Source organism: Gymnogyps californianus, chromosome 6 (genome assembly GCF_018139145.2).
Source record: "Gymnogyps californianus isolate 813 chromosome 6, ASM1813914v2, whole genome shotgun sequence".
Taxonomy (NCBI): domain Eukaryota; kingdom Metazoa; phylum Chordata; class Aves; order Accipitriformes; family Cathartidae; genus Gymnogyps; species Gymnogyps californianus.
The window spans coordinates 454,732-480,361 of record NC_059476.1 but is presented as its reverse complement, the minus strand read 5'-3'; the positions used below and the strand labels follow the sequence as shown (position 1 = coordinate 480,361).

At 44.1% G+C, this 25,630-nt stretch overlaps 1 protein-coding gene across 1 annotated transcript in view; it reads left to right on the top strand.

Annotated features, from left to right (window-relative positions):
- The window catches only part of INPP5A (inositol polyphosphate-5-phosphatase A), a 260,559-nt gene that overhangs the window by 65,511 nt on the left and 169,418 nt on the right, over nucleotides 1-25,630 (top strand). Inside the window, exons 3-4 of the mRNA XM_050898952.1 lie at nucleotides 15,749-15,849; nucleotides 18,520-18,607. Of these exons, the coding sequence (XP_050754909.1) occupies nucleotides 15,749-15,849; nucleotides 18,520-18,607 (189 nt within the window). The remainder of the gene's footprint in view (nucleotides 1-15,748; nucleotides 15,850-18,519; nucleotides 18,608-25,630) is intronic.

The window sequence follows — 25,630 nt, the reverse complement described above, 5'->3', positions numbered from 1 at the left end:
GTCTCTCTCTGGATTTCTAAGTAATGATTATAAAAATTCAGCGTATAAACACAATTTGTTCTCATTGACAATCCTCTGCCTAAAAAAAGTTTTGACATTTTATAAAAATGACTTTAGTTTGGCATGAAATGGTCTTTTAAGTCTCCTGAGTAAGAAATATATTTGAGTAATTTAAAAAAAAAAAAAAAAAAATCTGTTGGGAAGTCCAGCTTACACTTATATTGAAATCTAACAATTTCTGATGTTGATTTGCAATAGATCAGTCCTGCTGTCTGCTCTTTCTTGAAAATTTTCTTGTTTAGGCAATGTGAAAATATTGAAACTGAACCCATATTATAAAATATGTTGTAAACTTTGGGTGTGGGGTTTTTTAAAGCATAAAAGCCACTCTTACACATTGTGTTGTTGTAGCAGAGACTTGTTTAACTCGCCGAGTTCATGCAGAAACATGTAAATAAGCAATAGGAAATGAGCACTGGTGGAACACAAAGGTGTCATCCCTCAGAAGTAGCGTGAGTGCCGTTTCACTCTGACAGTTTGTGTTGTATCTGCCAGAATTGATAGATTCTGTGATTCGTAGAATCACAGAACAGTTTGGGTTGGAAGGGACCTTTAAAGGTCATCTAGTCCAACCCCCCTGCAGTGAGCGGGGACATCTTCCCCTAGATCAGATTGCTCAGAGCCTGGTCCAGCGTGACCTTGAATGTTTCCAGGGATGGGGCATCTACCACCTCTCTGGGCAACCTGTGCCAGTCTTTCACCACTCTCATCGTAAAAAAATTCTTCCTTATATCTAGTCTAAATCTACCCTCTTTTAGTTTAAAACCATTACCCCTTGTCCTATCGCTACAGGCCATACTAAAATGTTTGTCCCTATCTTTCTTTATAAGCCCCCTTTAAGTACTGAAAGGCCACAAGATTCCTTTATTCAGTTTTACATCTCCTATACAAAAATGGTTAAGGCAACAATATTCTGCTGTTCAAGTTTTAAAGTGAAACTATGCACAGAAAAAATGATGAGCAGTATCTTATCTTTTGTTTTTTTGTAACTGAAAATATCCCGTAATTATTTATATGCTCAGGTTACTGGTGCAGCCTGTGACCTTTATTGCACTGTTGTAAAATACTGCAGTTTGCTGCTTCTGGCAAGTTTAATGGATTTGCAAAAATTTGAGATGCAATAACCAGTCTTATATTCTTCACTATCTGTCAACTTCACAAAAGATTCGTCTGTTTATTTTTCTGCTTCCATCTTGATTGATTACTGCTGTATGTACATGATGCTCAAACTGTACAGGCTTTCTCAGCTAATTCTGATTTAAACCCTCTCCACATCTTCAGGAAAGACTTCCTATGAAGGAATACAAATAGATAGAACTCTTTTTATTTGGGGTTTTGGGTTGGGGGGGGTGGGTGGTTTTGGGGTTTTTTTTGGGTTTTTTTGTTTTGTTTTGTTTTTTTAAGATCGCTGCATATTTTTCAGCATCACATTACTTATTTATGCATCTTTATCAAGGAGATTCCTTTTATGTTCAGCTGTTTACTAAAGTGGGGTGAGCACTACGGAAACGCTTCCGAATAGTTTGTGGAAAACAGGAAGAGGAGGGGAAAAAATGAGCTGCTAGTCTCTTAGAGCAGGGACCACTAACATGTAACTGGACATGGTCTGTCTTTGGTCCAGTGAATATTGTGTATACAAAGTTCAAAATAGGAAGAAAACGATTCATTAACACTCCCATGTGGCCAGTCAGGTGCAGGGTCCAGACCAGCAAAAGTGTAGCTAAAGTAGACCTGAGCCCATCCCTCAGCTGCAGGAGTTTTGCTATGTCCACCCTCCCTCTCCATGCCTCTGCCCTCCGTATCTGCAATCTGAGAAAGCTGTATTTAAAAGAAAAAAAGAAAGAAGGAAAAAAAAAAAAAAAAAGAAAAAGGTTACCAGTTCTGCTCATTGCTGGTAACAGAACAGACAGGCAGTCGTCAGTGTGTTTTGAGGAACAGTGCCGTTCGGTAGCCTTGAACCCTTCTTCCTCTCTTCAGTGTGTGCAGCAGGATGACAGTTTATGCCGTGTTCACAAACGCAGTAGGAAGTGGAATAAAACTTTATAAAAAGCTCCTTAAGGAAGAGACTAATACGCTTGTACCAAAAGTAGCACAGCACTGTCCTGATACTAGGCTGTGTAGCAACCTAGCAAATGTACAACTTCAGAATTGTTGTGGTGTTTTGTTTTTTTTTTTTTTAAATTCTGCATGCTTTGTTGAAAACCTCTGCAAATTGAAGTTCATCAGAAGTACTGGAAAATGGCTCGTAATACTTCTTCGTAAACTCGAAACCCAGATAAACCGCAGACCACAATTTTTTTTCCATTCTTCTGAGGAATTCAATTTGCATATGTAGTTGTGTCAATACAGTTTGCGTAACTTCTGAGGATGAAGTCCTTTTGTAAGCAGTCAAAATAATCTCCACAAAAAAGGAAGCACAATTGCCACTCTAAGTTTAAAATGTTTCTAGAAATTAAACCATAATGGAAACATGTCTTTGCATTGATGTCAAAGAACATATCAATGAAGGAGCATTTTTGGGGCTTGTTTTTAAATTCCAGTAAATTAAAATAAGGGATTTTAATTGCTGTGATGGGTAAATACAAGTCAACTTATGTTTTATCATTGATTTATATGCTGTATGCATTTCTGAGGATGTGGTAGCATATGGAGGACTAAAATAACATTCAAATGTCACATACTAAAATTCTTAAACTTCTGCCGTTGATCTACAAGTGTCCTACATTATTAACATGAAAAATATGGAAGATCTAATGCTGTTAAATTAAACAGTTTGTCCAAGAAATACAAACAGGAAAGAATATTTTAAATAAACTTTCAGGGATGTTTTTAATGACAGCTTACAATGTAGCATCCCATAAAGCAGCATGCTGCTTGATTGCTTTTGTTGACAACGCAGTTGATACAGCTGAGAGATGTTGTTTTGTCTGATCTGTTTTCCTTGGATTCATCGGTCTGGTCTTGTAAAAGTGGAGCCTGCATTTTGGGTGACATCTGACTTGGTAGTTTAAAATTGATTTAACTATCAAATACTGGGTAATTTTCTATCAGTTCACTATTATTTGCTGCTTTTCCCCCAAGGAAGAGTAAAACAAAATGAAGGAAGAGTTCAACTGAACTAAATTCCTGATATTTATAGGTATCGGCTTTTGGCGTGCTCCCCAGAGGAGGTGGTGGTGGAGCCTTTCCCATGTATGTCATGTAGCACTGGAATAGACGGAGCCCTTGACGTGCTGCTGACAACAGGCTCCTAGGAGGAAAGAATGGCCTGGATCTCAGAAACTTGCTTGTTTCCCGTTGCTAAATTTATAGTGAAGCTTTTCTTCCTCACTGCTCTGCTTTTTCCATTTGATCCGATGGGTGAATACATGGCATTCATTTTGGGGCTTCATAACACTTTTGCTTATGATATAAGCCATAGGTATTGTATTCTCATTACGTGTAGATAAACAAGACAGCTTAAAGTCAGCCAGCTTTTGCAAAGAAGTAGTAGTAGAGGAAGAAAGTCAGCATCTCTGGTAGTGCTGTAGTAGTGAGATGCTTTAGGAACAAGAAAAGGCTCCTGAAAAATCCATCCACCTGTCCATGAATGCTTAACAAACTGATCAAAGTGCATCATCTAATTAAAACACAGTATCATCAAAAACATTCACCAAATGATTGAGGAATGCCATGTTCCTTCTCTTCTGTGGATTACAATGTTAACTTTAAAGTTAGCATATTTTAAATTACCTGTAAAGCAGAAAGAAACAGATGTCAGCTTTCCTCCCATGTTCCTCCTTTTTTCCCCGTGCTCCGTCTCCCTCCCAAAGGTAGTGCGTGAAGAATACGTGTGCTAGTGTGATGGCAACTTAAAGGAGAGATTTAACCTCCCCGAGCCTTCTGCCTCTGGTTTGGTGTAGGCTAAGGTAGTGATTGTTTGAAGGTGTAGATTCTTCTGAGCATCTATTGTCAAGTAGTGATACTCTTCAGAAGGAGCACAGGGTATCAGAATTTGCGACTTGTATGCGCTGGCTCTGGAATTCCTCAAATCTGTGTTTTCAGCTTGCCTCTGTGAAACCAGAAAAGTACCTGTCCTATAGGAAAGTAGTGAATTTTGTTTGTTTAATTCATCTCCAAAAGCTAAGGTTCAGGAACTTGCTGTCTTGAAATATGGCAATTTGAGAATTGGCCCAGTGGTTTTGGTTTTTTTTTTCTTCTATAATTATCATCAAATTTTGCATCTTATTGCCTCTTGACTGAGCATCACTGAACTAATTTTTTAATTTGTAAACATGAATAAGGCAGCCAGGAGTATCTCTCCTTGATCTGTAGTGTTTTGAAAGTCAGCTCCCTCCAGACAGCTGCTGGTCAGGGGGGTTTCCGTCCCGTGCCTGTTCCCAGCCCTCCTCGGCTGTACCTGTACCCGTACCACCCCTGCTCCTGCCGGCCCCTTCTGACCCGTCCGCCCCGGGCACGGGGCTTGGGGTCCGGGAAGGTGCGGGCAGGCGGACGGGGCCGTCCTGCTGCGGCACAGCCCGGGGCTGGGGGTGGTGGGACCGCGGGAAGCTGAACCTGGAGCTGGCACCTCCTTCGTGGCTTAATTTAGGACAGCGAAGCCTTGAAAGTTCAAGGACCTCCTGTGTGCTGGAGAACCCCACTCTTTTTGGTGAAGAACGGGAAAGTGCTGTTAACGAGGCTGACAAAGGCCACACGGTGATTTTCTGCAGCTCTGTCTTACCTGTGGAGTAGAGAAGGTACAAACTATGCTTTGCTTTTTACCTTGAGAAGAGAAGAAGGAGCACTCTGTGAGCTGGCTGCCGTCTGAGAAGTCACTTTTTTACTTGTTAAGCTTGGAGTTGGAAGGGATGGCGAGCGGTTATGCTAACTTGCTATCTAAAACATGCTCTGATTTGGGGGCCGGGCTAGGTTAGAACTTCCAATAACAGATTAAATTATTTCTTGGTTTCTTTTTTCATTGTTGCAGTCTTTCTTCTTTGTGCAAGGAAGGCATTCAGATTATGGAAATGATTAAATACCCATCAGTAGCTGTAGACATTACAGAAATCTACTTTTTCCTGCGTGCGGTACTGCTGCCCTAGATGGATATATATCCATTCGTAGTATGGATCTTTATGTATAAAGTGGAGTACGATGAGTGTAAGCCTGTGCCAAGCAAAGCTGCACAAACGTGCCGGGTGTCCCATGGTGCGGTTAAAACACTGAAGCGGGGACGGTCTTGGCTGGGCGAGGTACGCACTGGTGCCGCCGCCGCTGCGGGGGGGTGCAGTGGGCAGCCCTGGCAGGAGCTGCCCCCAGCGCCGCTGCCTCGGCCAAAGGTTTGCTTTGGTGACAGCAAGTGCTTTGATAGCGAGACGACTTGCTCCTCTCCGCCCCTCGGGAAGGCGAGTGGAAACCCACGCAGGATGGCCGCGCGGTGGGGCCTTGGGCACCTTGGCAGGATCTTCTGCGCTTCGCTTTCAGTACGGAGTTTGTTGCTCTGATTGCTGTCCCGACAAAGAGAAGATTGGTATCCGTGTGCGGTCTGCAGACGGGTTGCATGTAGTATTAAAACATTATTAAAGCCTTTTGATAGGTGTATTTAAGCTCCATTTATTCCAAGTTTGATGATTCTCTCTGAGCTTTACTCTCAAAGTCCCTTTCCAGTTGTCGGTCACAGCTGATTTTGTTGAAAACATCTTTGCTTGAAAGAAGACATGCTTGTGCTTGAAAAGGCGGAGGTGTATGTCGTAGTGAAATCTGAGGTGGTGTCTGTGACTTCCAACCTAAAAATAGGTCAACTAATTAGCTTTGAATGTGGTCGAGACAAAAAGATGATTTAGAACAACTTTTAGTGTGTATAGATGGAATTGATGTTAAAATAGGAAGCACAGTTTTCTGCGATGGGCTGCAATCACAGACTTTTAACGTAATTGATGTCTGATTTGCAACAGTCAGGCTATCAGTGCATATGTCAGTGAAACCAATTCTCTTAAAACCATTAACCACCCTACCCATATAATTACTAAACAATTCACTGTTTTTCTTCCAACATATTTGTCTTTTTTGGTAATATTCGTAAAATCTTTGAGTATTCTCTTTCATTAAACAATTTGATCATAACCATTAAGAATCTTGATAATCTCTGTGGTAGCATAGTCAGTTATTTTGAATGCTGTGGATTTCAGACTGTGTTTTGGTTTGTTTTAGACCCTAGTAATAAGACAATCACATTTTGCAGATATGTATGAAGCTGACAACATTTGTTCAACTGAATGCTTTCAGCAGCCCCTGTAACTGGCTGGTCAGAATAAGCTCTAGGCCACCAAAATTTTTGGAAGGTATGGGAATTATGTCTAAGGGGTTTTACAAGAGACTGCTTTTTTTTTTTTTCTTAGTTTAAAAAAAAGGCAGAACAGAAGCAATGGTCGGAAGATAAATGTCCCTGAAGATAGGGAATACTGTAATGGGATAAAATATCTATGAGAAAAGATATCTGGCCTACTGGGCATCATGTTTAGGGAAGGAGGAGAACAAACAAGAAGCAATCGTTTTGCTAAAAATCACCTAAATATCATGCAGAGGTGATTAAGAGGAGAAGACAGTTTGCCTGTCAGGAGTGATTTGCTGGGGAGGTGGTTTTCTTTTGTTCAAGCAGTAAATGGTAGCCCCGTCAGAGGTGACAGTTATTCACTTCTAGCTCTCGGGTGGCAACAGTTGTGACCTGGACCTGCACTGATCGTGTGGGTACAGAGTGAAAAGGCACAAGGTTGTCAGTGTGTTCTGGAACACCTTAGCATGTTGCACGCTTTGGTTGGTTTGTTGAGCTGGAGGAATCTGTAAGCATTTTGTAAAGGCGAGTGGGATCATTACCGATGTTGTACAGGGGCTCTGGAAAGATGTCCTGAGGCAGCTGTGCCAGCCCGGCTTTGCTAAGGCAATGCTACATGACCGGTAAGTGCAGCAAAATCAGTCTGTGGCTGGGAAACTCATCCGCCTCCTGTGGTGTAACTATCCCTGCTGTCAGCCTAAGCACTGCAGAAGGAATCGGGCAGTTCAGTAATGTGCTGTCTTGTGCTTTGCGCTCCTGCACGTCATCCTCCATGCGACGCTGTGCGACTTCCAACAGCAGAACCTTGTTAGAAGTGGAAGCAGGCATTATGGGGGAAGGATGTTGCAAAATCCCAGAGTTCGCAGAGTTTGCAGAGTTTGCTCTAGTTTCTAATGTTCAAAGCAGAAAATAGTATTTGCAGTTGAAAACAATCCATTGGAATCAAGAAAAAAGAAAGTCTTGTAAGCAAGTATGTCATACCATGCACTTGATAATCAGAAATTGCAGCGAATGAGGGGGGAAGCCTTCTTATAGGAAGGCAGAATTCAGTGATGTCCTAATGCTGGTTATTATGCCTCATCTCTTAACTGTGAACAGTTACTGGTAGCTTGGGTCTTAAATAGTTTAGACTCCCATCCTCTTTTCAGTAAAAATTCTCTTAACCCAAAAACATACCTTGGAAACAAGGAGGGAAAGTGGCTGTTCAGAGGAGAGTGAAAACAGATTGTGAGAATAGTGGTTTGGAGCATTTTGTGTGTGATGGGAAAGAGTTTAGTGCTTAACAAGAAATTGGATTATTTGATGAACTAGATGTTATGCAAATGATATTCACAGAATATGCAAATCAGATTATTGTCCCACTTGTGTAAAGTGCCCAGTACCCAGGCTCATAGCCTTAATGTCAGTTTGCAGGAAAAAAATACAGGGGAACAAGAAGTTTCAAGAGCATCCAAGAAACTGTTTGCAAGGGAGGCTGTAGGGGCACATAGAAAGGACTTTTGTTGATTTATTTATTTCCTTAGTTTTTTCTTTTTTTTCTTTTCGCCCCCTCCTTTCCCATCCCTTGTACTTTCTTCAGCTGCATTGGGCCTAGCGTTTGGGGCGGGAGGAGTTTAGGAGCTGGAGCTATTGAAAATCCTTACTAATTTTAGTAATGATCTTTTGTGTAGCATTCACGGCAGACGGTTGTTTTAGATGAAAATGTGGAGGCAGAGGGTTTTTTTTCCCCTAATGCGATTTTCCATGTTGCTTAAGGTGGTTGAGAGTATTTAGAGCCTTTATTTGTAGTAATACAGAAGTTAAAAGTTTACCTAAAAGCTAAAGGTCATCTTGGTTGTTGCTGCATGGAAACTTTTTGTGTATTACCCTTTTTAAAGAAAGAAGATGACAGAAAAACAAACAAACAAAACCCCCCGCCACTCAGAAAGGTGGTTGTTTAATTATTTTAGTGGACTTAATCCTGTTTGTTTAACTGGAAAGGGTGATTAACTGAAACGTTCTGTTACAGACCCCAGCAACCCTTGTGAGTTTAGATCTTGGGCCTTTTTCAGATGGGTGCTTTTTCCTCAGGTAGGGTTGTTTGGGGTTTTTTGTTTGTTTGAATCCACAGCCTGAAAACAGGGTAGAAATGCCTGCCTGCGCTGTACGACATGAGCATGCACGGGCTGTAGCACGTTTCTCGAAGCTGAAGCCTCGCTGCAGATGGTTTGGGTGAGCGATCCCCGGCGGGAAGGCCGGAGTGCGGCCGGGCTGCCCGGGGGGACGTGCCCGTGCTGGGTGCCAGGCGGCCGGCAGCCAGCCCAGCCCTGACATCACGGAAACTTGCGGCATTCTGCGCCTGCCACGAGCAGAAAACGGGTTTCTGGCACTCACTGCCTCCCTCTGCTTGCTCCTTACAGCAACAAGCTGTGACTTGGCACGCCATCTCCCGCACCCGGCAATGAGAACGATAGGTCCCCGCCCGCCCCACGGAGGAGAGCCCTTCTCTCGCAGCGGTGGGCGAGCGGCTCGCCCGCTGAAGCGGGGAGGTGGTGAAGAGCGGCGTGCTCCCCGGAGCCCGCTCCCTGCCTCCCTGCCGCCCCTGTCACTGCTGTCGAGATATGCTGTAGGTGCCGCGTCCTCGGGGAACAGAGGCATGGCGAGCGGCTGTTCAGGGAAGATTATCCTGGGCTTTCATATTTTGCAGTGTAGACTCCAAGTAAATCCCTCTGCATTACTAGTTTGTGTTGGTTCCTTTTTCTGTAGGGTGCATTAATGCATAAACATAATCTGTATTTGGAAACACGTTTTTCCCTCAGTCTCAACCCTTCTTACTGTTTTCTGTCAAATATGCTTTATTTAAAAAAAAAAAAAAAAAATCTACCTGCTTAAGCTGAAAATTTTCCATGTATGTGCCTCATCTGAGTTTTGGAGAGAGCCTCCAGAAAATAATGCTTCCTCCTTCTGTAAATGAGACTTAAAAATACTCATTTCTGATTTTGAAAAAATAAACATACATACATGCCGGTAGTAACGGTTTCTTTACAAAGCTGTGCTACCTGCAGGCTTCAGAGTAGGAACGCGATGGTTCTGTTGTGGCACGTTTGAAGGGCTGTGTTTCGCCCATCCTGCGAAGGCGGCCGAGGTGGAGAGGCAGGCATGGGCAGACCGAGGAGCTCCCCCCGGGAGATGCCAGCCAACCCGGGGAAGGAGGTGTACCAGAATGGGATGCAAACCCCAAATAGCGATGGGGACTGGAAACAGGGGTGAGGATGCCGGGCAGCTGGAGCGCAGGTATCTCAGAGCTCGGGGGAGCCCCAGCCTGTGGCTGTGGCAGAGCCCTGCCGTGGGTGTGGGTCTGGGAGCACCTTGGGGTTGTTGCCCCCGCCCTGAGCAGCAGGGCGAGGAGCCATCTGTGGGCACCCTTCCTCCAGTTATTCAAGTGACAGAGTAATAGGGGAGGGTGTAAAGCTGCTTACCTGGCTGATGATAAAGTGTTCCTACATTACTTTGTACAGGTTTAAGAAAAAACCCTTAAGGAATTACTTTAGAATGACCCTGCAGTAGCGTTAACAGTAAAGAGCTCAAAATGTTATGGAGTTACCTCTGCTGTGCATACCTAATAAGTAATTCCAAGTCAGTCTCTTCCTGTCCTTAGTTTACTGCATACCATTAAATTGCATTAAAGTTCAAGTAGCAATTGCTAGATAATGACTTTCTCGGCTGTGGTCACGCTGCGGTATGGTAATGCACCAGAGGTGACGTCCAGCTGTGGATACTCAAATGTGCCTTGAGGTCGTACAGCAGTAACCCCTTCACACAGGCTTTTTTTTCTTTAAACAATGACTTTATGCCCCCAAAGCACAGCTCTGACTTGCAGGCGCAGGGGGGAGCGCTTCTCCCCTCCGTAGGTCAGATGCCAGGGGTTGCTTCGCTTACGGAATGAAGACTGTTAGTAATGGTTCCCTTGGAGAGCACCCGGCGCGTCCTGTCCAGCACCATCCTGCTGTGTGGGGGCAAGGGCAGACCCGCACTGGCCACGGCAGTGGTAAATCCCCTTCCCCTCCGCTTGCTCTCTGCCTGCTGTCCTCTGCCTCGTGTGCTTCACTGATCTCCGCTCCTCAACAAGTGAGACAGAGGGTTTGCTGCCAAACCTCTACTACAAAGTCTTTGAACAACTTGGATCAAGTCTATCGGGTTGTTCATGTAGACAGACTATGGATAACGTCACTACCTTTTTCTAGACGGGGGACTGAATTCAAGTTCCGTAGGCAACCTTATTTTCAGCATTTCTTAATTGTAGAAGAACACTCAGGTTTTTACACCTTGGCCATGACAGAGGAACGCTGTTAATGTCAGATGTTTCATGTCAATAGAAGAAGACCCTGTCTTGGTGACAGGGAATTTCAGAATGCTTTAACCAAAAAACCCACTACGGCTATCATCAAAGTCTCTTGAATCACGTAACAAGAGCTAGAAGTTGGATTTGTCAGTTAATATCAAATATAGAAATACAAGTAGCAGGCTTATCTGGACTACTGCTGCTTGGCTATGCACTTGTAAAAATCCTTTTTTTTTTTTCTTTCTTTTTTTTCTTCTTCAGACTTACAGAAATTGCAAATACTTGGAATGCTTTAGGACCACAAATGCTAAATTGACTTGTACATTATTTCACAGTTCACAAGGAAACTAAAGCTCATATTTTGATATTTTGACTCTATTACTATTTTTTTTAAAAAAAGTAATTCTGGATATGGGAGATCAAGGCTCAAGTTCCTCTTCTGCCTTGCTTGGATCAAGGTCTAAAAATGATGCCCTCGCTCCTGTGCACGCATTACCCTCTCTGAGAGACTCCTCTCACCGTTTGCAGAGCTGGCCGGCTGTGCGGCACAGTGTCGTGTCCTCTCCCAGCTCCTGCCGCAGCTCCAGCAGACCTTTACCCGCTCTGCCCTGCGGCACGCCGGGCTCGGGGCACCCCGACTGCAAGGGTGCTCTCCTCCACCCTGTCCCCTTACCTATAGATATAGATACACCACACCTATGTCCAAATAGACAAAGACCTATAGGAATGGAAAGAGGTTAACGTTATATTTTTCACCAGTTTTATATTTGTACTTAACTATGTTGGAGCATCTTGCTCAATTACCCATATCCCCCAAAACAACTTCTAATCGTGGCTTCCTTTACACTATTTTTGTGTATCCAGAAATTGAGAATAATGCCCAACTTCGTAAAAACCTTGTGCTACTGTAGATGCAAATTCAGTGTTTATGTGATCTTGTATATGATCTTTAACCTCTGGCAACTGTGAGTTTTCAACTCTGAAGTATTCATTACTCATTATTATGTACTGTTTGTTCTTTCATAACAGTAGAAAACCAGTAAAAGGTAATGAAGCGGAGCCAATTTGCTCTTAGTTGGAGGGTATTTATTATATGAGAGGATGTAACTAATATTCAGGTATGGTTTTGTGGTTTAACCTGCAAGGAATGCCACAAAGGCCTCTCACTGCTGTTAAGCCAGTGCTGTTTCCCCATTAAAAAATGGCATATAACTTTTTTCTTTTTAATCCCTGCTGTGATTTCAAGCTCTCAAGGATTTGAATGCAAACAAACTGTGTCCTGCATCTCAGTTCAGAGTCTAGAAATGTTTTCTGTTACTGCTGCTGTAGCACAGTAAAGTTGTTTTCCAGTGTTTTCTCAAGGCAGGACTCCACAGTCAAGGCTCCCTGTTACTCATCATTCATAAATGTGAGATAGCTTATGCCTAGATCTTATTTGAAACCATTTATTTTACTTTTGTCTTACCAGTTTATTAGTTTTATTAGCTGTGTAAGAGATCTTAATGAAGCAAACTGTTGTAGCAGTTAAAATGAATAATGCAATGTGCCAGCACATTTTTGCTGTGTTCACAATAAGCGGTTACTGGATGTGTTGCTTTGAAACAGTAAGAGTTGGATATGTTTGCTTTACAAGATTAAATAGTTACAACTGTTTTCTAATTATGGTAATTTCATAGAGCTATCCAAGTAGATAAGATCAAGACTTGGAAGCCAAAACTGATTTGGAGCAATAAAGCATATGGAGAGTTGGGACTGCATGTTGTTTAGGGACCACAAATGAGCTCTGTTACGAAGTTCGACTTCACAGGCTGTGTTTGGTTAATATTTATCTTCAAGATAGTGAAGAAAATGGACCAACCCGTTAAACTTCATAAAGATGCTTGATTATTAGTTCATTGCTGGTGGACTGTATGATTGCAGACTGCTCTCAGGTGGTCCCTTAAGGCAGTGCCTTAGGAAGAAAGGAGCATCTGTACAGGGACACTTGTTTCTGCTCTGCCATGTTGTCCCCGTGCCATGACTACGTGGGCAGAGCCTCCCCTGCACCGCAGGCAGGACAGTGTGTACCGCAGCCCGTGCTGCGTGCCCCCGTCGGTCGGAGCACCCAGGGAACCCGCTCGGTTACCCGTCCCACCGCCTGCGGTTCATTAGAGTTGAATGCCTTTAAACATAGAGGAGTTTGTCTTGGACTTTGGTTTCCACAGTTAGTGCGGCTCTTAAGTTTCTGTTTAACAGTTCTTGCTGAAAATTAAAGTAGACATTTAGACTTTTTGGAATGTGAAACCTCTCTCCTGAATGTTGGTAGTTGTAGCCAAACCCCACTTCTTGTATGTTCAAAACCACTTTAGATACGTGTCCTGTTCAGTGCCGTGTTTGGTGTTGGACAAGATACTTAAGAAAAACTTTCTCAGCAGAGCTTTTTCTTAATTGTTTGTAAATCTATAAAATCAACTAGTATTAGCGTAAGCTTTCATAGTTATATCAAATATATATCGAAGGAAAAGTATGTGCATGTCCCAGTTGGGTATAATTTCTTGGGTTCCAGGTATTTTTTTAGCCATCTGTCCTGTATTCCGCTTATTTTTTACTTTTTTTCAGTTGAACTTTCCATTGGGTCCTGCTTGAGCTCATTCTCAGTCCTTGCTGATGATGGCCTGTTTTTAAAGCAAGATTCCTACATATCATGGTTAGGCAGAAACCAGCATTAATGAGCTGACTAAAGTGCACAAAGATCCGCAAACACATATGTGGGAGGGAGTATTTACTTTTTTCCTCTATATAGTAACACTTGGCAGTAGCTTACCTCAAAATGCTTCACCGAGCAGGTCGGCGTCAAGATTTGTTTCGATGATGGGGAAGCTGAGGTACAGGAGAGGAAGTGACTTGTCTGAAATCACTCAGAAACCAGCAGCCGTTATCTCCTTTTTGCAAGTCTAAGCTAGCTTAGATTAGAAATGCTGCAGTTTACTGAACTTACTGTGTGACCTGTAAATAGTAGTACGCTGTATTCCCGTTGGCTTTGGCGTTCGTGAACCGCTGTCAGGCTGGGCGTTTGGGTGTTTGACCTGGGCTCGCTGGCTGTTCGACCGCCGCCTCCCCGGCCGCTGGCCCTGGGCTCCCTCCTGCCGGCCCCACCCCGGGCACGCTGCCATCAACGGTGACTGCCTCGTGGCCCGGGACGCCTGCTCCGGGCTCTGACGGAGAGCGGTGTCCAAGGGGCATCCCTGAGGAGCGATGTGATAAGACCTCGCGGTCGACTCGCCCTCGTGCGCCCGACGAGCACGTGCTCCGAGGAGTCCTTCGAGCAGAGATGGGCAGTGTCGCCTGCCGGCGCTCGCGGGTCGTGGACGGGACTTGCTGGCAGTCCCTTCTGCTGCGCTTCCCTGAGCTGACCGGCTGTGTTGCTGTCAGGAGAAGGTGGCAGTTAAAAGCAGGGACGGATTACTGTTTGCCCTTTGCTCAATGGAAAGCTGCTGCATTCCAGATTTTGCTAATCTTTAGTTCGTTGCCTTTGAGCTTGATTTTTCTAACGAGATTATTTGCGTGGTCAGGAATGAGGAATTTTGCACTCTGTCGTCAGATCAAATGACAATTTCTCTCTACCCTGCTTTAAAAGAAACGTTTTTAAAGACCTTTTTACAGTAATATTAGTCACTATTGATTTACGTAATTAAAAGCATGACTGCAAAGTTTTATTGTGTCTATCCCTTTTCAGAGTTGCAGGGTACCAGCAGCAAAAAAAATGAGTACGAAAGGAGAGCTATCGCTGTTATTTTTTTCAGTTATTCTTCATTGCAGTGTGTTGAAGTTAGAACTCTTTTCAGTAATCATGCCCATCTCCTGCACATCTCTGTCTGCCACCCATCCCCAGTACAAGAATGGGGAAGGATGCTGTGTCCCCCGCATGGTAGAGAGCCCCGAATCTGCCGGCGCCAATGCCTGCAGAGAGAGGAGTTAATTTATTATGCTGCTTGAAGCAGCTCATGGAAACCGGGCCGTTCTTCCTCTGAATGGCCGTGCAGACAACATGGCCTTTGTGCTGGCTGGGACTGCCGAGTGCCACCGAGTCAAAAATAACAGTGAATTGTATTTCAGATTTTTAACGTGTTATTTACCCTGTATGCTTGCACCAGCGCATACATGATTATTTCAGACTGTTACGCTTTTAAAAAATGAAAATAGTTCTGTAGCTTGTGTCCATTAATTCAGAAGATAATAAGACATGAAATACAAGTTGTAGAGACTCAATATCAACACAGAGACATTTTTAGAGATGATGTTTGCAATGCTGAATATAGTTAACGCAGAGAAAATTTATTAGGATAAAATAACATTGAATGCGTGTTTAAAGCAGCAGCAAATTTATAAATACTGTATATTTGATTTGGTGCATGACCAAAAAAGACATACGTTCTAGGTTTTTTAGCATGATAATTGCATCCTAGTGCTGACTGTTTAGTATTTAAGATACTTGCATTACACAAGACTAACACTTGAAATAGCGTGATGGATTTACGTGCCTCCTGTATTAGATACATGTGTATATATACCATAGTGTGTGTGTGTGATTTAAATACTTCTGTAAATAAGATACTCCATAAATAAAAAAATCAAATGTGACAGCTAATCAGGATTCTGTCATGAGCTAATTTGAGATATTTTGTAGAAGTGGAAACAAACCACTTAACTAATTCAAGTGTTTGAACTCTTCCAACTCCCAGACAAGATGTTTTGATCATCTTAATGGTGTTAGGTTCTCTTTGAGGTGAGTTGGAAGAGGTTATACATTTGCTTTAAATGCCTAGGAACTAATTCGTAGTTTAAAAAAGAAAATATTAGCTAAAAATATTTGAGATAATTATTGTGTATTATGAGTCTTTCATGTGCATAACAAATGATGTTCCCCTTATTGCTTATTACTGTTCTGCTAGTTACTTCTCGGATAACAGCTGATGGTCCTCCTTTCAGAAATGACACAGTGGATTTGTGTCATTTATGTTGTATGATAATAGTTGTGGATACAACTTAGTTAATATTTGTTTATCTGTCTGTTTCAGGTTGTACATGCACACAAGCCCCACTTCATGGCTTTACACTGTCAAGAATTTGGAGGAAAAAACTATGAAGCTTCCATGTCTCATGTGGACAAGTTTGTTAAGTAAGTGTGGTGGGTTGACCCTGAGTGGACACCAGGTGCCCACCAAAGCCGCTCTATCGCTCCCCTCCTGGGAGGGGAAAGGCTCCTGGGTCGAGATAAGGACAGGGAGATCACTCACCAATTACCGTCATGGGCAAAACAGACTTGACTTGGGAAAATTAATTTAATTTATTACCAATCAAATCAGAGTAGGATAATGAGAAATAAACCCAAATCTTAAAACACCTTTCCCCCACCCCTCCCTTCTTCCCGGGCTCAACTTTACTCCTGAATTCTCTACCTCCTCCCTCCCAGCAGCACAGGGGGATGGGGAATGGGGGTTGCGGTCAGTTCATCACACGTTGTTTCTGCCGCTCCTTCCTCCTCAGGGGGAGGACTCCTCACACTCTTCCCCTGCTCCAGCGTGGGGTCCCTCCCACAGGAGACAGTCCTTCACGAACTTCTCCAACATGAGTCCTTCCCATGGGCTGCAGTTCTCCATGAACTGCTCCAGCGTGGGTCCCTTCCACGGGGTGCAGACCTTCAGGAACAGACTGCTCCAGTGTGGGTCCCATCCATGGGGTGCAGTCCTTCAGGAACAGACTGCTCCAGCGTGGGTCCCTTCCACGGGGTCACAAGCCCGGCCAGCAAACCTGCTCCAGCCTGGGCTCCTCTCTCCATGGGGCCACAGGTCCTGCCAGGAGCCTGCTCCAGCGCGGCTATTCTAAGCAGAAGTCGTCAGATGTGTAAAGTATATAAGCCTCGAAATGTTTTTCAACTTCAGCATGTCATATGACCTTGCAGAAGGAAGTGACTAGGCAAATGTTTATGCTTTGTATTTTTTAAGAAATTAGGAAAAGTAATAAAAGTTTCCTCTGGCCATTTCCTGGCAAGATAATCCTACAAGGTACAGAATATAGCTCTCCCTTTTGTATCATCTGAGATGAAGCTTATTAAGGCTGGTAATCGAACGATTTCATATCTGGAAAGCATGTTCAGGCTCTGAACTTGGACGGTGTAAGGCTGTGCTTCTAGGCAGTAGTTGTGGTAGATACATCCCAGTGCCTTCTATAGTGGTGACGTTTTTAATTGCTGGTGACACTGAGAAGCTGATGGGAGTTGGACAGAAGGCAGTACAGTAGCAGTACACGCGAAGCACAACTGATGTACAAAAACTTACATTGTCAGGGTGAAAAGTTAAGAGTTTTAACGTGACTGTTTAGATGTGCTGACAGGATTAATCCTGACTAACATGCAGAGTTTGAAGAAGTAAGAAAGTTATTTCTATTTATAGGTGTAGCCTCCAAGGTGAGGAAGAACCTTAAGGCAAGGATGTGTTGATCCGTTAGTTCTCAGCGACTGCTGCTGCTGCATCTCCCCTAGAAGCTTCTGTGTAAACGAAATAATTCCTATAAAAACACCTTGTGGATAAGCAGCTTCTTAAAAACGCAGATCAGAAGAGAGATCCTGGCTCACTCGCACCTGGTCCCCGCGGGCGGCAGGCCTGGGCCCTCCCTCCGCCGGGATGGAGCCTCCCGGGCAACGGGGCCGGCTCCGCCGTCCCTTCCTGCCGGTCCTGCGCCCTCCCCGCGGTACGGGGCGAGGAGCAGCCCGTACCGGCACAGGCCGCTTTCGCCGCGGGCACGGGTGACCGAAGGAACCGGCGCCCGCCCGTCCTCGGCCGGGCAGGCTCGGGGGCCGCTGCGGCGCGGCGGGGGGCGGCCCCGCCCAGCGGCAGTCGGGCAGCGCCCTCTGCCGGTGAGCGCGGGCCTCTCTCTCCCTGGGGCGTGCGGCCGGAGCCAGGCGGGCTGCGGCGGGGACGCGCTCCTGCTGCTGTGGCGAGCGGCTCCTGCGGAGCGGGCCGGCCTTGGCCTGGGCTCCGTCGTGCGGGCCGGCCTTGGCCTGGGCTCCGTCGTGCGGGCCGGGTGCGCCGGGGCCGCCCCCGCCTTGTGCAGCAGGGGCGCCCGGTCGCCCTGCCCCGGTCCCCGCCGGTGTGTGGGGAAGGCGGGGCTCGGGCGCGGCGTGAGGCAGCGCGGAGCAGGCGGCCCGGTGGGTCGCAGGGCGCGGCAGAAGCGTGCCTGTCTTTCAGAAGGCAGCCGTGCCGGCGGCTCGTTTCGCTGCACCAAAATTCATCGAGTACCGAAGGATCGTGACCTTCGTCCTCCCTGACCCCCTTCAGGCGCGCCCGGTTTCTGAAAAGCCTGGAGCAGCACTGTCACACCTCACGCGTGACAGACCGCTCCAGCCGCTGCTTTCAGCGACCCCGGCCTCCGTCAAGGCAAAAAGCTGTTTTCACCCTGCCGTGAACTGACGACACCTGCCCGCAGATTAACAGAGTTCAGGAAAGTAAAGGCCTGGAGTTGAGACCATGGGGCCTTTAGCACGAATCACCCAATTTTATGGAATTCTGTGGTATTCAGAGTCTTGAGTCCTTCACAGCTGTGTCCAAATGGCATTTAGGAATTTCACGATTCACGTTGAAAGCATAGCTGGTGTGGTCAGCTCCAAAGCTTGTAGGCAGGTGGCTACACCACAGGGGACTTTCATCCCTGAAATTCACACCAGAATGAGATGAAGGCCTGTAGTTCCTTTGGGTGATAGTGGGGAAGTTACAGTACAGAGAACAATGCTAAAGCAATGTAGTATCTTTGCATCTCCCTTTATATTTTCAATCTCTTCTTCCTCTTTTAGAGAATTGTTATCAAGTGATGCGATGAAAGACTACAACAGAGCTCGAGTTTACCTGGATGAGAACTATAAATCACAGGAACACTTTACGGTAACTTTCTTTATTTCACAAGTTTAGTTCAACAGATGGCGAATTTCTTCTGTTAAACTGTTTGGGATTTTTTGATTGGTGTGGGGGTGTGAACTGCTTCCGTCACGATGAGGATTACATCTTTACTAAGAGTGTTTACTTTGTAGGACATGTAAATCCTGGTTTCATAGAAGTGCATCCATTTAAAAATGAGTAGAATATCAGAATGCACCGAAAGTCTTTTCTTTTGTTTAAAATGATTATCTAAGGTTTGTTTGGGTTTTTTTTTTCCTCCCTCTAATAACTAACCTTCTTGGTGGATGAGAATTACCTTCCATTCAAGAAAACGCGTTGCTGTCTGACAGTCTGAGGTGGTGCCAGCTCTGGAGCGTGATTAGCTGGCGACAGGGCTTGGCAAGTGTTCAAGGCTTGTGTTACGAATCTCTAGAGCTGATTCACAGGCTCGCTCGCCTGTGGGATCGTGAGAAGAGCCAGAGCACAAGTTTCCACTAGCATGCGAGTGATGTTTAGGTAAATGTAAAAGCATGTGTGCGGAGTTGCATTTTATGCAGAGCAGAAGTGATTGTGTGGTCATTGCTGGGGCTGTGCAATGTTCAAACAGGTCTGCTGTTTATTTACGTGATTACTGCTAGATTGTACAAGAAAGAACAGTCCTTTAGAGCTGGATCAGTGACATCTCCCTGCTCCCCAGGACAGCAGCTTCCTTTTCCCCCAGGATGCTGCTCGGTGGCAGTCGGCGGCTCCGAGGAGCCCTCTTGCCAGGCTCCCCAGTGTCTCCTGGGGCTCGGCTCCCTGCGCGTCAGCTGGTGCTGCCCGGCGGCCGAAGGCGGTGACTGGGACACATGGTTCAAACAAGGAAAAACGAACCCCCCAACACGCACACAAATCCCAGCTTGGTAGCATATAACCTAGGGGAATAAGAACCTGGAAAGGTTTTTATTTATTCATTTTTTAATGACCCTGGCTAAGAGCCCAGGTAACGTGGAACTGGAGGAGAGATACCAGGACTTTTTTCTGTTTCTCATCAAAGAGGAAAAAAACAAGTTTATCAGCTTTACTGAGCCTTAGTGGGACAAATCTCGCGTCAAGAATGTTAAAGCTGCGTGCTGAAGACATTCAGAAGGCCCTGGCAGATGAAGGGCAGTAGGACAGAACTGCGTGTTTTAGAGTCACTTACAGCTCAGAACCGCGTCCAGATAAACCTGCTCACGAACGAGGACCCCGCAGGGGTCCCGTCGCAGGGCTGTAGTAGACCTGCAGCACGCACCTCCTGATACGGTGAGAAGAGCTATCAGGGGCTCTGTATAACCTGATGTGCTTTCAGCAGAGGGTCGGACCAGGTAATCTCCAGAGGTCCTTTCTGAGCTAGACTTTTCTGTGATTATGGGAAAAAGGGATAATCATCTGTGATCTTAATTTGAGAAACACAGTATAGAAGACTAATGCAACCTGTAACAAAGTATCTGTAACTCTTTTTTTAAAGATAGTCACAGTACTTTGTAGTATTGAAGTTATTTTATTTAACATGAGGTACATTTATTTTTGATGCCACTATGGTGGATAAAAAGGCTCTTAGAGAGGTTGACAGCAATCATAGACGTAGAGCATGTGCTGTTTGTGTCTCTGAAGAACTCTGTATTTTGCAAAGTTCCTAGTTGAAGAAATAACGTGGTTTCTTGTTTCACATACTAGCATTATCTTCTAGGCACTATGTTTTCTTGCAGTATTCCCCAACCACCTTTGGAATTCTCCTTTTCTTGTCATAAATATTATTTTGCATATCTTTTTCTTCTCATCTTGTATTTACTAAAGCTATGCCTTCCTGGAAAAAGAAATTCTGTCAACATAGTCAGTAAAGGGAGGTGGGGGGAAGACTGCTTGTACCAATATTATTTTCCATGGAGAATAGTCTAACCAAACACACGTTTTTATTGTTTGATTAAATTACTCTCTGTTGAACTGGTAACTGTAAAGATATAAAACAGATTTGTAGAGGTGTTTGACGTAGACCCACATGACAGGCTGTTGGTAAATAACACTACAGGTACCAGTAAAGCGGTGTTGGATGGCTAGGAAATGGCTCCGTCAGTCTCAAATGGAGACGATCACAGGAGGCAGGGCGTTTCCCATAGGAGCCCTCAGATCTTTTCAGACATAGGCTCATTTGTATTAGTAACCTGGCAGTGAGTGTAAAAGCACTGCTGATAGAATCAACAAATAACAAAGTTTTTGGGAAATAACGATGAGCATAGTACCATTGTGTGCTGGTGAGGTGTCTCCAGTAGAGAGGGGACTCCCTGTCTGGGAAGGAGCAGTTCTGGAAAGGATTTAGAGGTTGTGTTGGGCAAACTGGAAATGAGCTCCTGTTGCAGTGCTGTAGCTCAAGAAGGAAAGCGATAGCTGGTGGAGAAGGAGTGTAAGAAAGATGGTGATTTTGTCTCTGTATACAGACATAGTGAAGGCAGCATGGGTGTTCTGGCATCCAGTTCTTGTGTCAGAATTTTTAAAAGCATAACAAAAAGGTGGAGGTGACTCATAGAATGACATTTCTGGCTTTTTTCTGTCTGTCATTCTTTCCAACCCGTAAGAACCTTTTAGAACTGAATCAGTTCAGCGTGGAAAAGGGAAAAAACCAAAAGACGAGCGATGATTTAATTATGCTTTATATTACTATCGTCGGGAGAAAATGCTGTGTGCTAGGGGAATATTTTGTGCCTTCCTTGTTAGACTTTTAGTAGTAGTGGTTTGGAACCAAAGCCAGAAAGCCAAGAAAGGAGAGAGGATGCACCTTCATATTGAGCTTCTTAACCTTTTGACTTCTTATAGTCTGCGTTTTGGCACTTAATGTTGACAGTCCTCATACGTAGTTCCTGAGACTACTGTCATGAATCAAAGATTCATAGAAACTATTTTTTCACACATGTGATTTGAACTGGCAGTTCTTCGGCTCCTCTGTTCAGCCTGTGTGTGCGTATAACTTATGCATTGGATGACTATCTGAACGGGGATTTCACCACTGTGGTGTGTCCATTTAGGGTAAAGTTTTAGTCTTATCTCCAGTGTGGTTTGGCTCGCACGATGTTATGCATCTCCCTGTTTCCTCATTAGTTCTGTTTGATTGCAAAGTTTTTTAACTTCTGTGGGCTTTTTTCCATCCCTTCTAAGGCATGGAACTGGCAGCAGATGGTAGCCTCACAGTTGTTATGTTATTACCTCTCCGTCTTTGAAATACAAACATTTATCACATATATTGTTGTATAATGCTATTTTCTTTAGAAATGGAGAAGCCCAAGTCGTTGCAGTTTGGCTAACCTTTACCCCTGCTGCTCTCATATCCCCTTTTCCAGCAGTTTTGGCATCACTTCTTCTGTAAGGCTTGCCTTGGCTTGGCTCCTGCAAAGCTAAATCAGATTTTGCTGCCCATAGTTACTCAGCTTGGCTGCATTAGGACTGATGGTGAGATCCAAGAAAACATTTTCTGTAGCCTGTCCCTTCAGCATGCAGCCTCTCTCTTCCAGTTCAAGGCAACCTAGGATGCATGTTTCACACGAGTGTTGAGAAATAAAGAAACAACGTGATAACGAGATGTCTCTCGTGGAGTGATTTGGTTTTAAAAACTGTAATAATTCACTCTATATTAAAGATCAAAATGGTTCATTTTGCATCATCCCAGACACAAATAAAGTTTAATACCAGGCATTTGTCATTTATGGTCATATATACCAAGTCTGGTATAAAACGGACTGGTTTCAGGTTTGGGATTTGTGGGGAGAGAGGGGGAGGTGTCATGACTAGGGAGAAAATTGTGGCTCGGTTGGTTGGTTTTGTTTTGCCGTAGGTGATCGGATGAAGCTGTGTGAGAATTTGTTCCATTCAAAACTTATTAAACGACACACACAAAATAAAACCCCAGCCCATCGGATGAGCAGCGAGTGTACAGCCTAGGGGAATGTGTTAGATGCCACTGGCCCTCTGACAGCTCGCGGCAGGTCTATGGTCCCGGTGGGCGGTCAGCTCGCAGTCTCTAAGGGAAGAGTTGAGAGGGAGAGTCTGATTTTGGCAGTGACTCTTGACCTAAGGCTGTCATTAAGGCCAAGCGTTACGAGCAGCAGAGGTTTCGCAGGGAGCGCGAGGCAGCACGCACATGCACATGGGTGAAGCAATTCATATCATACTTCAGAGATGCACAGTTTTAGAAAATTTAAAAATGATCCGAAGATTAATCTCTTGGCAGAAAGCTGCTACATTAGAGCTAATGCTTATCAGCTCTGGGAGGATGACAGAGTTGGAGTTAAGAGCTCCCAGCAGTTATGAATGAGGTTTGTGGGTGACAACCTTTGCAAGCATAACGATGGCTTCCCAGAAGTTTCAGATTAACTAAACAGGCAGCTCTGATGCTGTTCCAGTTATGACTGGAAATACTGATAGCAAACTAGTATGGACAAACTGACTCGTGTGCTAGCCAGAAATTTTCAGATACTCCAATAGCTTGACAATGCTTTTTAAAATTCAGCCTCTTGTAAGTATCTCTTTAAAACCATGATACTTTTTTTGTCATATAAAATGTAATCTAGAAGGTAGATCTTAGTTTCTGTTAGAGAACGTATAATTAGCGAAGACAGAAGACAGATATAAGAAGACTGAAATAGGTAAAGGTCTGAGAAACTGAGAAATTCAGTACAATTGTTTTCTTTATTTGTGAGTATACCCAGTGGACTTCACTCTTAATAAGGCAGGTCTTTGCAGTTGTATTGATTTTTCCCAATGTCCTAGCATTTACATTCTCTCTTAATTTTACTGTACTTGGTATATTTCATGTAAGGGGTAAATTATAAATCTTGATGCTTTTCTATGCGAAGAGTTACTCAAAAATAGATGGGTTTGATGAACTTTTACCTGTTGATACTTCTCAAATAGCCTAAATTAATTGTGAATAAGGTGCTTTTATTCTGGAATAACAGCATTCATACTGAAGCTGAATAGCAGCCAGAAATAAGTTGATGTTTTCATCAAATCCATAATTATTTTTACATGAAAACATGTCAGTATAATCAGTGACATTTTTTATTGTAATTAGATCAAAGCTAGTTCTGTTTGGTGCCCAGTATTTATTGATTTCTGGAATATTCAATTAAGGTTTTATATTGCTTAGCAAATGCTTTTTTCTTTTTTTATTGTTAAAAGAAGGCAGAAGAAACCCCTGTATAGCTTAAAACATACTTGCTGTGTTGAACGCATGGTTTCAGTAGGTTGAGAGAGAATCTTTATTGCAGTAAGTCAAATCCTGAGGACTCCTGGCAAACCAGACCTCTGAGAGCGAGCTTGTCACCAGCTCATGCGTCGAGTTTTTAGAGAGCATGTTAAGAGTTGTGTGGTCGTTACAGCGCTTTGCTGCTTTGCGGAAGCATCTGCACAGTAGGGTAGTTGCTTTACTTCTCAGTATAGATTTATTTAAAAAAAATAAACAGAATCCTCAATAGCCTGTCTGCTTGCTCAGCCCGATAGATAACCTTGCAATGAAAAAAATGCTGTTGGGCTATACATCTGATATGCTGAAGTTTCAGCTTGCTCCTCCTAGTAAGGATGTATTGCATTGTAATTAGTTCATTACGTACCAGATTTTTTTCCAAATTAAAAAACAAAAAGAAAGATACTTTTTGAAACTAGTGTTTCTGACATTAGGAAGACGTGTTTAAACAACACCGGTGCCGTAAACAGCAAATATTATTTTGCTCTGCTAATACAAATAAATTGAAAGGAGAGAGGATGCTGCGCTCACATGGCTGCCTTCTTCCAAAGTTCAAGTTTTGTGAGGTAATTATTGAAATGAAACGTCCCTTAAATAACCACCCAGGAAATGGACAAAGATAGATTATTAATGGAGAATACAGCAGGTAACAGTCCATTTTTCTGACAGGCTTTCTTCCCCACCCCCGCCAAACCGGTGATTGGGTTGTGGAGGCTGAGATGTTTGCCTTGCTGAAGATAACGGAGGCATCGGTCAGTCGGGAGCACGTGTGGGTCTCCTGATGAGCAGGTCTCTAGAGAACACTCGGAGGCTGCCATTGCACCACCTCTTTAACGGGGCACAAATCCTTGGTGGTGTGTAGGGGAACTGCATGTTCCTGGGGCTGCCTGTCCGCCCCCCCCCCCCCCCCTCGATTTTGGGGGTATCCCCATCCAACCCAGCTCCCGTCTCACTGCACTGACGCGGCGCATCACTGTCCCGGGAGCGGGGCAGGAACAGGCAGCTGCAGAGGCGCAGTGGTGGTCTTGGGCTGCACGGCGCCCAGTGCTGGCTCGATGCGGGGGTGGGTTACACCGGTCGGGTGGGAGCAGTAAAGATAAAGTGAGGATAAGCACTATAAAAGAAGGCGAAATGCTCGGATTCTGCAGTAACACAGACATTTTCTCTTGGACTAGGGAAATGAGTACATGCATTGCCATAATCTGTAGAAAATGGTTATGCTTTTTCCCACCGCGATTGTTTTTACTTGATGCCATGCACTCTGTACCAGTAGTTTTTTAGATGTAAAATGGCTCTTAAACTAAGCTAGATAAAGCATTGGGTGGCCTCTCCTAGGATCTAGGAGAGACCTTTGCTCAAGTCATTATCCTTAATAACCTGAGCTAGCGTGACTGGGAGGGCTCCAGTGGTGAGCAGTGGTCCTAAAAATACAGATGGACAACATTTTATTCAAGTGTGTTCTTTTACCTTAAAATTATATCTGCTCATTACTGAGAGAATAGTAAAGTTAATTTTTGTTAGATTAATGATATTTGAGTAATATTTTTGGTTGAGCTGAGTTCGAATAATTGGCCATTAATTGAAAAAGGAAATTGAATTGAATTTATCGTGTACATAAATCCTGTCATAGTTATTAATGGGTCTTAGAAAATATCGTCCTGTTCCCAGAAATGAATGGTGTACACTGATTCTTCTGAGCTTATTAGCTGTGGCAATTTAGAGTTTTGTTAAATAAAAAAGATGATTTAGGAAGAGAGACATAATTGAATTGAATA